Here is a 14,407-nt window from a genome sequence, read left to right on the forward strand (position 1 = left end):
CAATCTTCTCAGAAGTTGCTCAATTTCCTTCTGTTGGTATCAATTCCTCTATTAGCATCCCATCCATAAAACACCACAAAGATTGGTTAGGCACCTTGTAATATTCTTTTGACAAAATTACCAAGCTCTGTTACAAGGTCTAGTTATTTTATCTGAGTGTAGCAGAGTGCTAGACAGAGTGGCTCTTCCCCTGATTCTTTTAGTACAACTGCTAAATGGTAAAGGACATGATGAACACAAACATATTTTCATTAAAACTATTTATTTCTCTAGACTATAAATTCCCAGTAGCAAAACATTTCTTCACCAAAAGCTTCCTCACTGCTTCCTTCACATCCTTGTTCCTCAGATTGTATATCAGAGGGTTCAGCATGGCATCACTGTTGTGTAAAACACTGAGAAGACCTTCTCCTATTCTAGGGAGTTACTGGAAGGGGACTTGAAATACATGAATGTGATACAACCAAAGAAGGCCCCCACAGCCACAAGATGAGAGCTGCAAGTTCTGAAAGCTTTGGACCAGCCCCCTGAGGACTGGATGCTAAGGATGCTGTAGAAGATGAAGGTGTAGGAAGTGAAGATAGCTAGGATGGGCACCAAGGTGTTAAATCCCATAATGACAAAAAGCAGAAGCTCATTGAGGTGTGTACTGGAGTCAGAAAGGTTGAGGAGAGGAAGGATATCACAGAAGTAATGGCTGATGAGGTGGGGCTTGCAGAAGAATGGTTTCATTATGGCTCATGTATGGGACAAGGCAGAGAGAAAGCCCAGGAATAAAGACAACCAGCATGAGCAGGCAGCAGACCCAAGAGGACATGATCACACTGTAGAGCAGCAGGTTGCAGATGGCAGCTTAGTGGTTGTATGTCATTGCAGTCAGGAGGTGACCTTCAGCCACCACAAAGACCATAAAGAAAAAGAGCTGTGTCATACACTCAGAATAAAGGATTGTATTCTTCTTCCTTAGAAAATTCACCAGCATTTTGGGGGTAATGGCTGAAGAGTAGCAGAGATTGATGAAGGACAAGCTGATGAGGAAGTAGTACATGGGGTATGGAGTGGAGGGCTGACAGCAATCAGTAGGGCCAAGGCCAAGTTCCCCATTACTGTCACCACAGAGATGCCCAGGAACAGGAGGAAGAGAGATAGCTGGAGCTCTGGCTGCTGTGTCAAACCCACTAAGATGAATAGGGTTGCTGTGGAATGATTTCCTGTGACTATTGTTCTTTAGAAATTTCTGTGGGAATGTTACATAAGAAATATACCAAAATGGATCTTCACTTTCCAAATGGAACCAGATCTACATAAGGCAGGTGGCCAGGAACAGAGGCACTCTCTAAACCCCCCCGCCCCCCGCCCCAGCCTCCTTCAAGTGGGTCCCAGGATTTCCATCACGCATGCACACACAAGTGTTCCTTGTCTGGTTAAGAAAGGTTAACCACGGAAATCAAAGCCCCTTTTGTGGTGAAGATTTCTATCAGCCAAGAGGTGTTTCCAAACAGAAGAAAAGATTCATTCAAATTCTAATTTGTCTTCCAATGTCCCCAGTTTTCTCATACTCTGAGGCCTGCAGCCATCCCCCACAGCATCTGAAAACAAGAGGAGAATAACAGCTTGGGTGCTGACAGTGGCTTCCATTTCCACCTGGAATGGTGGTGGCATGGAGTTGGGCATGGCATTGGGCATGAGGTGTGTATGAACATCCTCTCAACGAATATGCCTCCAATAGTCAACAGCACCACAGAAGAAGAATTACTCATAACACCCCTGGCTGATTCTCCACTCAGCTGGGGGAGGATGAGCTGCGGGAGGAGACCAGGAATTCACTGTAAGAATCACTGATGAAGTACAACTTCTTTTAACTCAGGGGTCAGGTCACTGCGAAATTTATAATGAGAATCTTCTCACCTCAACCATTAACCGAAATGCTGGCTGTCTTCAATGCTAGGGGTGAACTACTGTCCCTTTACCTATGAGACCGCAAGCCACAGGGAACACTCTCTACTGTGAAAGGAAGAGGTGCCTCTGGGGACATTGGAGATGAATGCTGTTATTGGCTCAGTGACCTCAGTGGTTTGGCTTCTGGGTCTGAAGAAAAAGTGTGGAATGCTGCATTTTCTCCAGAAGTGCTGAAATCCAATTAGTCTGTCCTCTTGCAGGATGAAATGGTTCCCAACTAGAACCGTTTTAGATGAATGTAAATTTTGGTGGTATTCTAGTTATTCTTTTCTCCCATTTAGGACCACTCAGTGGTTCTTCATGGCCTTTGCAAAAAAATCCAAATTCTTTACCTGACACCTAAGACCTGTCACAATCAGGCCCCACTTGAACTTTCAAGCTTCTATTTTGTCAATGTAAGAAACATCCAAACCTGTAAGAATTTTTATGAGTTTATTTGAAACAAACTGATGACAATTGCCAGGAAGCAAAAGCACAAGGGATTGAGAAAATACCCCTGAGAATGGAAGTTTGGTGCCTTATTTTATACATTACAATCGAAAGAGGTATAAATGAGTTCATGGTACCCATTGGTGATGGATTAGGGAGTGGGAGAAAGCAAAGTGGGGAAGTCTCTGGAACTGAATAAAAAGTAAAGTGACAGACACACTTCTTTTTCACAGGTGGGTACAAGATAGTTAACAACTTTTAACACAGTAAGAATGACAATTGGGAGCTTTGTGGTCTCTGCTGCTGTGGGTGCTTATGCTTGGAGGGGTCCAGAAAAAGGAAATCTGACATTCCAAAGGTGTGAGATCATAGATGCAAAAAGACAACAGACAGACTCAGTTAAGGTCATGATTGACTTGTCAGGGAAGATTCTAACCTAGGACATGACTGTCCACCATGACCTGTTTTAGTTAGAAAGTTTTCATTTCAGACCACCCTTTGTGGTTACTTTAGTCTTTGAGTTTGTAAGTCTGCCATGCAGGCCTCCCTTGAGCTTGCTGGGTTTAGCATGTGGCTCCTTTTTGTCCACAGTTCTTTGACCCTATACATCCACTCACACATGCTGTACTTCATCTATATAAGAGAGTTTGCATATTATTTTAGTACACTGGAAGGCTTTCATGCCTACACACCATTAAATGTTCTTCTCTCTGTCTTGATTATATACCATCTGCACTGTTTTCATCCTTCTTAGCTCAACTTAACCAGCACCTCATTTTAAAATCATTGGCATTTGCCATGTCCCCAAAACATTCCATATACCTTCATTTTGACATGAAGTCTGTATGTGACAGCTGTTTTCTCATAAAACTCCCTGCACTAGGCTTTAAGCTCTTCAAGGTTAGGGATAGTGTTACAGAACACACAACAAGGGGGGCCTGGGATGATATACTATTATTGAAAGAAGGCCCTGGGTCCATTATGTCCGTCGCCAGAGGAAAGATGTCTCTCAATGCCAGAGATTTGTGAAAAGGAAAGGAAACGTTTATTTAATGCTATATACAAACTTAAAGTAGTGACCTAATGTCTTCACCAAAATCCCAAAGTCCCTTAAAACACCCACAAACACACAGTCCTTCCTTCCTTCCCCCTTTGCCCAGTCCAGAGTACCGTATCTCAGGGAAGGAAATAGAAGTCCATGGCTTAGGTAGTCCTCTGGTTCTTCTCAGTTAGTACTCCCTCTCGACTGGGAGACCTCCCTGGGTTCCCGGCACCCTCGGCTGAGTCACCGGGATCTCTGCTAAAACCAGGTGGTGGTTCCCCCTTCTAAAGCTGTGGGGGCCCCACTCTGCCAGGCCGCGTGGTTCTCCTTCTCCTCTCAGGGCCAAGGGAGTCTTCACTCTGCCAAAGCTGTGGGGTTCTCTCTTGCAGGGCTGCGCATGGCTCTCCCCCCCAATGGCTGCTGTGTCTCGGTTTAAATCCTGGTGCCAATCTTCCTCTGAAGCCCCATTTCCGGCTCCTCTCACAATTGGCTACAGCTGCCAGATTCTGGGCAGGTGTGGCCCTGTGGTGTGGAGCCAATTATCTCCAGGCTCTTCTGGATCTTATTACAGATCCCTATTTGAGGCTACCCTCTTGGCTGCACCCTGTTACAATAGTATATAACCAGCTTGTGCCCCTATTGCCTAAATCATTGTGGACAATCCATATAAATTTGTTGCAGGAAGACGTGATGTTCATGGCTGTTCCTCAAGGATAATGAGGTTACTGGAGGGAGTGGGAAAAACTACTAGTCACATTTTTTTTGTGTGTGCAGTTTCTTTAGCCACTGTCTTTTAATTAAGATTTTTTAAAAACTAAATATTCTTCTCTTTATTTAGATGCCAGAATTTTAAACCATTACATATCAAACATGTTTGTAACTACACACAAGTGAATAACTATAATTTGTGTACTATTTTTATTTTAATATAGACTTTTTTCCTGTTTCTTGCTTCCCCTGTTCATGGAGCCTTTAAGTTTTCTCAGTTAAGTTTGTATGTGCTCAAATAATTTTACACACACACACATTTGTCATTTGCTTAGAATGTAAGATAATATTATTACATACAATTTATTATCTTTTAAAAGTGCCCTTAGAATATTCCTTCAAGGCAAATGTGGAGCTCTGGTTGTTTTAAATAGTGACATGATATTCAGTGGTGTAGATATGCAGGAGGGTGCAGCCAGAGAGGCCCCAAAAGAAGGATTTGTAATGGGGTTCAGAACTCAAGGTGTCCAGGAAATATTAGAAAGATATATAGGATGTCCTCACCCTCCATCACAGGTATGAGTTGGGGGAAGGGACACATGGAGCAGGGACATTCAGAACTGTTTTGCATTGCAACTAACCTTTGCAGCTAACCTCTGGCATGGTCATTTAACATATCTATAACCTTTAACTGGTTGCATAGATATGTTAAATAGCTGTGGCCATGCTCTGAGCCAGGGGGATGGAAGGAGCTTTCCCCCAAGATGTAACTGGGAGGCAACTCCCCTAGTTATAGTGCCTGTGTGAGAGCTTGGAGATGATTGGCTCCATGACATGGGGCCACCCCTGCATAGACTCATGGATGGTGTTGCATTCAGCAAACTCGAGAACAAATGTCGGAGACTTTCAGGATATCAAAGATGTTGCTTTATTGGCCAAGTTTAACCTGCGCAGGGGCGAACTCTTAAAGTGTCCAGAGACACGGTACCCACAGGGGCTGCAGATGAAAGAGTTGCCCCGAGCACTCACGGCTAGGTTCTTATATAGGGGTTTTGGCGCGAGCAAGCAAGTGTTTTACAGAAGCTGATGTGGCAGTTAGCTATTTGCTTACAGAGACCTCACGCGGGAACAGGGTAAAATTCAAATTTTAAAACTAAACAAAGCATTGCTTATCTAGCATACCCAGGGGAGAATATCTTCACGACACAGGTATCTGGACATTTGCTTAACTACATCCTACACTCTGTCTCCCTTGTTAGTTCCTTTTAGCTACAATGCGGTTCCTGTTTACTAAGGTCACATTTAGTTCTTAATTTTCTTGTTCCCAACAAAACCCTTTCCTCAGAATCTTCTGCTTCTACTTTAGGGAAAACTAAGTTAGGAGAGGTGAAATGCTCCTCCTGTTCTGATCTAACACCTTTGAGAGAGAAAGGTCAGTGAGAGCCTGGCCTCTTAATTATGGACAGCAGGGAAGAGTCAGGGAGAGATGCAATGACTGATGGTTCAGGTATCACACCTGAAAGACAACCTTACATTTTTGCTGGTTCTTACACGGAAAAGGTTTAAAATATAATCTAAGAATAGCTTTGGGACCACATCTCTGTCAACCACATCTATGCTGAAAAGAAGAATTTCCTGGCCTACTAGAGTTTTCTGTCAAAGAACAGAAGTGGGAGAATGAGCATCTGAATTTATTAAAGTCATTTCAATAATTTCTTTTTGAACTCATGGTATCTGTATAGCAGGATTTTATGCTTCTAAGTGCCCAGTTTTAAAGAATATTAATTATGTTGACTCATGTAGATGGCTTGAAAAATTGAAATGAACTACTTTCATATTATCAGAGCCAATTTGAAAGCCATTTTACAACCAAAACCGAAGATTCTATTGTTATATGCCCAGAAAAAGAAGGTGAGCAATGTCCTTTTCATAACATTAATGAAAACTAATTAGGTCTTAACATTTTTGCTTTCTTTCAAAGTGAGGTAGTTAGAAACTGAAGGCTAAGAGCAAAATGAAAGGGTTTTGACTTAAAGAGGAGACTTTGAAAGTGTTGGGGGGATCCAAGGGTCTACATGACATTCCTGGTTTTTGTCCAGAGCTTTTAAGTAGTCCCTGGAAATGATCAAGTCACGTGACAATGAGGAACAGAACCAATCAAGACAGGGCATGTCAGTTTGTTTATAGCCCATTATGTTACAATATTATCATGCCCCTTAGGGGCTGTTCTGTAATGATGGCTGTGGTGTATTCACTGGGTTTGTTTAGGACCACAGTCCATGCCACCTGTCTGTCAGTGCTGTCCTTCTGCGGGTCTCCTCTTGTCAATCATTTCTGTGATAGTGGCCCCTTGTTGACTCTGTCTTGCTCCAGCACCCACATGGATGAGATACCGTTGTTTATTCTTACAGGAGTTTAGTACCTTAGCACCTGTGCTAACTGTGCGTATCTCTTATGCTCTCACCCTGTCTAGTATCTGCCATATTTGCTCCACTGAATGATGTTGGGAATAAGGAAATTAAGAACTAAATTTCCTCTAATAGACAAGAACCACATTGTAGCTAAAAGGAAATGATAAGGGAGACACAGGCAGTTAAGCAAACATCCCGTGTCTAGCAGACGCTCTCCCCTGGATAGGCTAGATAAGCAATGCTTTGTAATTTTTAATGAGAAAATAGAAAACTAGCTAGCTAGAGCCAGGAGATTACTAGGTTAATGAACAAACAGCCTGCCTTCCCGCCTTATGCAAGAATGCTTGGTTTGAAATTCCCGCGCGCGGTCTTTGTAAGCGAATTGCTAATTGCCACGTCTGCTTCTGTATAACGCTTGCTTGCCCTCCCCTATATAACAACGTAGTTGTAAGTGCTTGCGTGGCTCTTGTTTGCAGCTCCTTGTGGGCACTGTGTCGCTGGACACTTTGAGAGTTCGCCCCTGCGCAGGTTAAACTTGGCCAATAAAGTAACATCTTTGATACCCTGAAAGTCTCCGATATTGGTTCTCGCATGTGCTGGATGCTACAAATGACAGTCCAAAGCATTTGTAGCTCCCATCTTTTTCTCATATTTCACATCCCTATACCATCACTGTGTCAGTCAAAGGTCATTGGCACCAATCAAATGCCAACAAGAATCCCCAATTTGGAGTGAAGTAAAGAAGGAAACTTTATTTAGCATAAAACAGGTCAATTGCGATATAGCACAGCTATGAAAACAATGTGACTGGTGAGGCGACCCAGGGGCCAGGTCCCTCTCCTGCTAGACAGCTCTGTTTTGCTCCTTGCTGGTCTATTCCAACCTGTGCTGGTCTGCTCTGCTCTGCTCCTGTGAAACATCTTCAAGGTATCTTCAGTGTTTCAGCTCAACTGGGAAAAAGCAGTTGTCAGGCTTCAGTGGAAACAGAAAGAGCACTACAGAGTCAAAGGGCAGCTGATTTACATAGACAGAAGTCCCCGCCCCTAGTCCCTAATTGGCCTGTTCTCATGCAAATGAGGACTCTACATCCTTGCAGTCTGATCGGTCCAGAAGGCACTGTTCTAATTGGTCAGAAAGGAGCCACTCTGCTCAGTGAAGAATCTGATGGGGATACTGTTGCACAGCTATGATTGGAGAGGGGAAGCCTCCTATTGGTGCTTGAAACAGGGTTCCAGGAACTCCTTTATAAGGGCTGGCTCACGTGGCAGGAACACAGTTCATCAAAGAGTTCACTGCAGGCTTCTCCCTGAACTGTAGTTTGCATGAGAGGTCCCTGTGCAGAAATGGTGACTAGGGTCTGTTTTTGTCTTGTTGTTTTTTGTTTGTTTGTTTGTTTTTTTAACTGGGGTCCTGTTAGCCATGGGGAGCCCTTTTTAGTAGGTATGTTTTCACTCAGGGTCCATGAGTATGTGTCTGTGGGCTGAGATCTTACACTGCTTCCAGTTTCAATGTGCTAAATTCTTAGCCTGCACAAAGGCCCTTATAAACTGAGGCATATTTAAAGTATGGGGAAATCCTTCTTTTCAATCTTATTATCTAAGGTGATAATAAACAAATCTCTGTCTTGAGCTCTATATTAGTTTCCTGTTCTGTCAAATTACCACAACAGAACTTTATTCTCTTGCAGTTTTGGAGGTCAAATATCCAAAAATAGTGTCAGCAGGCTGAAATAAACGTGCTTGCAGAATCCAATTACTTCTAGAGGCTCTAGAGGAGGGCCTGTTTCTTGCCTTTTCCAGCTTCTGCTGGCATTCATTCCTTGGTTTGTGGATACATCACTCCAATCCCTACCTCCACAGTCACATTTCTTTCTCCTCTTCTGTGTGAAATCTCCCCATGCTTTTCTCTTAGAAGCACACATTTAATTGAATTTAGGGTCCACCTGGATTATCCAGAATGTTTTTCCCATCTCAAAGTCCTTGACTAGTCACATCTGCCAAGTCCTCTTTGCCATGTAAGATAGCATTTACAGCATCCAGAGATTAGAATGTAAATATCCTTCAGGAGACATGTCTTTTCAGACTCTTGCAGGCTACTGGGGAACAAGAACCTGTAAGACTATTTTAAATTGCATATTCTTTCTGGTGTTCTCAGAGGATTGACTTAGGCAAATAGCATGAAAAATGATTTAAAATTCTGTTACTATAATTCCTTCAGGATACATGTCCAAGTGCCTAGAAAGGGTCATTCACTGAGTCCAAGTTATTCTCAGGTTCTGTCAATACATAAAAATGATGCCTTTGTTTTATATTCTACATCCTAGAGGCCTATTAGAGGCATTGTCTGTTCTTAGCAAGCACCGGTAGGTACTATAGCCAGCCATAATGATCCCACTTCTTTTTGCTTGGGGAACTGTTTGATTACTTGAATTAATCAAAATAGAGTCTCTTCCATTTTATCTGACTTTCTCCAGTTTAATCAGCTAGTTTCTGAAACATCAAGAATAGGTCCTATATGTCATACTTAGCAAACAAATCCATCCCCACCATTACCAACATACAGAACATTTTTGCCCAGGGAGATATCTCCATTAGTGAGAAGAAAAGACATATATGAATGGTACAACATTAATTGTGCATGCTTTTTGGGTTGTCTGTGAGGTGGGTTATGGAATATATTATTTCATTATTTCTTATAGTATATCATAATTTACAACATTAATTTTGTATCATATGTGATCTTATTTTATGACTTTCCTGTGAAGCAGATGGGGCTATTTTAAAGTTGAGGAAATTAAGGTTTAGTAAGTTTAAAGTGACTTGAACACAGATAATGAGGTAGGACTGGAGCTGGAGTCTCCTGAATGTCAACCCAGAGCCCTTTCTGCCTCCCCAACATGAACAACTATTGGGATAAAATTGAAAAGATTTCTAACATGGCTTCCAAATTAAAGGCTAGTTGGACCACAAAGAATGCCTTTCTTCTTTTGTAGGAGTCTTTCTTATTACAAAATTTATAGCACTAAGACATTTGGAAAGCACTCTATTTGATTTCCGTTCTACACATGAGAAGCTGAGTGTCAGAGAATATTAATGACTTCCTCAGAGTCACAAAGTCATTTTGATCAAAAGAATATTATATATGTAAAGTGCCTAGTCCTATGTCTACTATACATAAGCATCTATAAATGGTATTGCTAATTATAATTGTCAGGATGGGTGGGGTAGGACAAAATGGTGGTTGGACTACAATCAAAATGGCGGCTGGACTACAATTAATCATGGTGGCTGAACTATGACCCAAAAGAGATGGCTGATGTCAAACCAGGGCACGAGGGGAACCACCAATGATATGTTGCTGCTTTGTTCACAAGGGACCAATCCCCAACTCCCATGGAGAGGCAACCCAAAATAAAATCCCACCATTTTCCCTGCTCCCTGTGACTTCTCTGGCCCCCTTTCTCTGGACCAGAGAACCTCACCTGGAAGTGCAAACCCCAATAAAAAGCTTTATACTGCCTAACTTTGTGGCTGATTAACATTTATTCCTTGGCAGAGCCTAAGAAAACTTTTCAATAATAATACACAGAGTAGGTATTATAGTCAGTGCTATTTTTTTTTAAATAATTGAAACAGATTTGGGACTAAAAGATACTACTGAGCAAATCCAGCTCTGATTCAACTCTGCTATATTATCTCTGTGTAAACTTTGCTAGATACCCATAATGCTTTACAAATTGACTTCATTAAATCAGGGATTTCACTGAGGAAACCCTGGTATCTCCAGCAAGCCTAGCACAGAAAGGCTGAGGTAGCCCTTAAGTGCTACCATCCCTTTGGAAAGATGAAGAGTTTGCCACCCTAAAATATGCCTTTTGAGATATTGATTTTAAGCTGGGTTATTTTTAAGAAACAAAAGACTCAGGAGAAACCTGACCTTCCCCACAACTGTCTAAGAGGAATTTGATAGAAGACCTGTTCCCAGAAAAGAGATATCACCACATATAATAATACTTCAATACATTAGTGTGTGATAAAGAGGGGCCCAGCAAGGCCTACTTGACGAAAGTGCTCTCAGTGTCCCACAGTTAAAGATGGCCTAGCAAACATTTATTAACTCAACACATGCTTTTCCTTATGCACATGAGTCACCTCCCTGTACCCTGAAGTCCCCAGTCACAGGCCCCTCTTCTCCTCAGTTCCACACAATGGCATACAAACCTCCACCGCCCACTGTGTCGCCACCTCATGTTCTCGTGGCACCCCCACACATGTCCATCATAAGTTTGGAACATTTTCTTCTCGTAATCTTCCTAATGCTAATTTTAATGTGAACCCAGTCAGAAGCACTTAGAATAGGAAGAAAATTTTGATGCCCACACCTTTGACAGTGGCTCTAGTAAGGAGAACACACCTCTCATTTACCCTGGAATGGGAAAGCTGTAATAATGAAAATGTATTAAAGCTGTTCAAGCTGTTCAATGCTATAAACTGCTGTCACAGAAAACAGTGTAGGAGCAGAGGTGAAATAATCACTGAATTCCGGCAATTAAAGATGGGCTCACAAGCAAAGAATTCATGGAAAAGAAGTTTCCGACCTGTTAAAGGCTCTGCTTACACAGACAGGAAGGGCAAGCAAGACTTTTCTCTATGTCACAACACAGCACAGATCTCAGGGTTTGGGCTTCCTAGGACACGTACATGCCGATGATGGCACCAAAGAGTTGTCAACATTTCAGTTTGCTACATGAAGGCATTCACACAGAAAAGAAATGAGAAATGTAACTATTATCTACTATCAGCACAATATCACTGAATAAAAGGGTATTCTGAATCCCAACCATACTGGAAAAAATGAAGTGAAAACGCCAACCTGAAGAGAAAAGAAAAGCCTGCGTGCCCGCACTCATCCCAGCGCCACTCACTGCAGTCACAAGGTGGGAACAGCCTTATTTTCACTGACAGGTAAATGAATGATCAAAACCCAGTCCATACACATATTGAAAGATTATTCGGCCTTTCAGAAAACACTCTGGCACATGTTTTAACATGCATGAATCTTAAAGTCATCACTACTAAGTGAAATAAGCCAGACACGCCAAACAAATATTGTACGATTTCACATATACTCATATGTAGTACCTAGAATAGTCAAATTCATAGAGACAGAGTGTAGAAAGGTGGTTGCTGAGGTCTGGGAGGGGGAAGAAGGAGTTAGTGTTTAACTAGCACTGAGTTTCAGTGAGGGAGATAGAAAAGTTCTGAAGATGGGTGATGACGATGATGGTTGAATAACAATGTCAATGTATTTCATGCTTCAGAACTGTACACTTAATGTGGTTAAAATAGTAAATTTTATGATATGAGTATAGTACTATGTCAATAAAAAGAAAAAATAAAGCAAGGTGTTTACACTGAATAAATTTAACTTTGAGAAAAAATACATTTTATTATATTTCTCCAGTTTTTCCTATTGGCTGATGAAATCATAGTCAAGAATCAACAATTGTCTACACATTTGCTTGGGAAATCATACATCTATTTTCCCTGTTTCAGAATCCTCATTGGTCACATGGTATTATAAAATAAGAAACGCCTTTTAGGGTATTTATTTCTCTTGGGAAATATAGCAAAAAGGAAGCCCAGGGGATGATATAAATATTTTCTGCAAAGAGTTATTATATGCTGAGCTCTCCAGTAATCTTTAGGCTCAGTACGTCTTGGGGGACCTGTGTATGCAGGGGAATTAAGTATTTTTAATGATATTTTTAAGCTCAATAAGCTTCAAATAAAAGTGATATATATCAACACCTTGCTTTTAAGACTGGGGATGCTAAATACTATGATTTGCTTCAAGATCCAGAGGGTTTGTACTTTCAGATGAATTTTGATGTTTTGGTTCTAGCCAACCAAATAATTCAACCACTGACATACAAATATAAACATCAGGCAGCAGAAGAGCCTTTCCTCTTTCTTACTCTAACAATAACCTGTGACAAGAACAACATGAATGAGTCCTAATAACGTCTATCTCTGTGCAGGATCAAGGTAGGTGCCCAGTTTCGTTTTGGGGCAATTGTACCCTACCTGATAAAAGTTTTGTTGGTGATTAGCAGCAAAGTTAACCATGTATAATGTTTTGGCTTTTCCCAGAAACACTTGCCCTTTATTCTTTCTACTTGGTTATATTCTTTCTTTCCTTTTTATTCATCTTGACTTGTCACTTCTTTCTAATTTGGGTCCCAGTCCCCTCCAGTGGTGATTCACAGGCTAAGTTCACCCAACTGTGGTACGGGGAATGGCACCAGGATTTCCACATGACTCTGAAGCTTTTGCTTCCCTGAAGTGCTTTTGGTTTATGTATTTAGTAGTTTTCCTCATCTTCTTTTACACCAGCCTAGACCAAGTACTATCTAAGAAATAAGGATACAAGAGCAGATAGAATCCTAGGTAAGGTATTAATTATTGGATAGACTATTAAAGATGAATTCCTACCTTTCATTGATCTTGAATGAATATCCTCTGACCAGTAAGGGATAGATTAAGAATCCATTCAGCCTGCTTAGCCCTGCTTTGCTTCCTCCTGGCCTCAGAAGCACTTGACAAAGGTATACTTTAGGATAAAGAAATTTCTATACTTCAGTTTAAAAAAAAACACTCAACTCTTTCAATTCCTTTCAAAATTTCCAAATGAAGAGACACAAATGTTTAAAAACTTAATCACCCCAAATGCTTACAATATTTTCACCATTCACATTAAGGTGAAGGATCTAGGATAAAGAAGAAATGCGCATGTCTCTTTGCTTCATAGCAAGGTAATGCATTTCCATGTCTCTATATTGTGTTCCTTTCTATATTCAATCATATTTTTTAAAATGCACTAAATTTTGATTTGCGTTTTTAGATGGTGAACCTTTAAATGTGAAGCAGGCATTGGCTCACAGTGTCCGCATCATTATGGATGAAATGAGACATTCACAGACTACCAAGTTCGGTGGAGGAAAAGGGACAGCATGGCTTTTCTCTCAAGGGGAGCAAAAGCCTCGGCCTCTGCCATGACAGGCCTTTTTTGAGTTTCTCTTTCTCCACCCATTACATGCCGGTCCTCATTTACTATGCACAGATTCGCTTGAGGTGGTTACCTTTTACAGAAAACAAAGGACCAATGCTGCTAATCACATCACAGAAAAGGGATATTTGCAAATGAAAAGGCAAAAGTGGTTGAACCGGTTACACTCATCCTTGGAAGGTTTAGCATGGTTTTTAGGAAGTTGCTTTGCAGTAAATGTCCTCAATTCAGGGTGAGGGAGTTTTAGCAAAAAGCAAGACTCATAGAAGCGTATGCACATTGCAGGCCTGATTCCCCACAGGAGAACCTATCCATGGGTGTGGGTCCTGTGCATCTCCCAGTGGGAGCTGGGCCCATGACTGCAGAATGGTCTACTACATAAATGTACTATTTTCATTGATTACAATAAACCTTTGAAGCAAGTACAATATTATTATTCCCACTTCACAAATTAGAACACTGATGCTTATGTTACATGACTTTGCGAGATGTTGCAAACTGGTCAGTAGAGAAGTGAGACACTGAAACCAGCTGCCTTGGACACCCAGGCCTTTCCACTGATTTGCTGAGTGTACGCAGTCTGTCCAGAAGGTATAAAATAGAGCCATGACTCTATTTTACGAAAAATAGAGACATTTACTGAAGAAGATACAAGATACAAGAAACATTGTACACAGGACAATGACACCTCAGTCCCATTCAGTGTAGGCACCTTGGGACCTCACACAGTTCTGATCACCATCAGCTGCCCTGAGGTATTTTCCTGAATCTCACTGATGGTCTGAAATCT

The 14,407-nt window shown here is 41.4% G+C and overlaps 1 protein-coding gene across 1 annotated transcript in view; it reads right to left on the bottom strand.

Annotated features, from left to right (window-relative positions):
• Window positions 1-274: 274 nt before the first annotated feature.
• The window catches only part of LOC114510247 (olfactory receptor 8D1-like), a 56,007-nt gene continuing 41,874 nt past the window's right edge, over window positions 275-14,407 (bottom strand). Inside the window, 4 exon segments of the mRNA XM_036013662.1 lie at window positions 275-372; window positions 375-711; window positions 752-1,053; window positions 1,056-1,225. Coding sequence (XP_035869555.1) covers window positions 275-372; window positions 375-711; window positions 752-1,053; window positions 1,056-1,225 — 907 coding nt within the window.

The sequence above is a fragment of the Phyllostomus discolor genome, chromosome 13 (genome assembly GCF_004126475.2).
Source record: "Phyllostomus discolor isolate MPI-MPIP mPhyDis1 chromosome 13, mPhyDis1.pri.v3, whole genome shotgun sequence".
NCBI classification, from domain to species: domain Eukaryota; kingdom Metazoa; phylum Chordata; class Mammalia; order Chiroptera; family Phyllostomidae; genus Phyllostomus; species Phyllostomus discolor.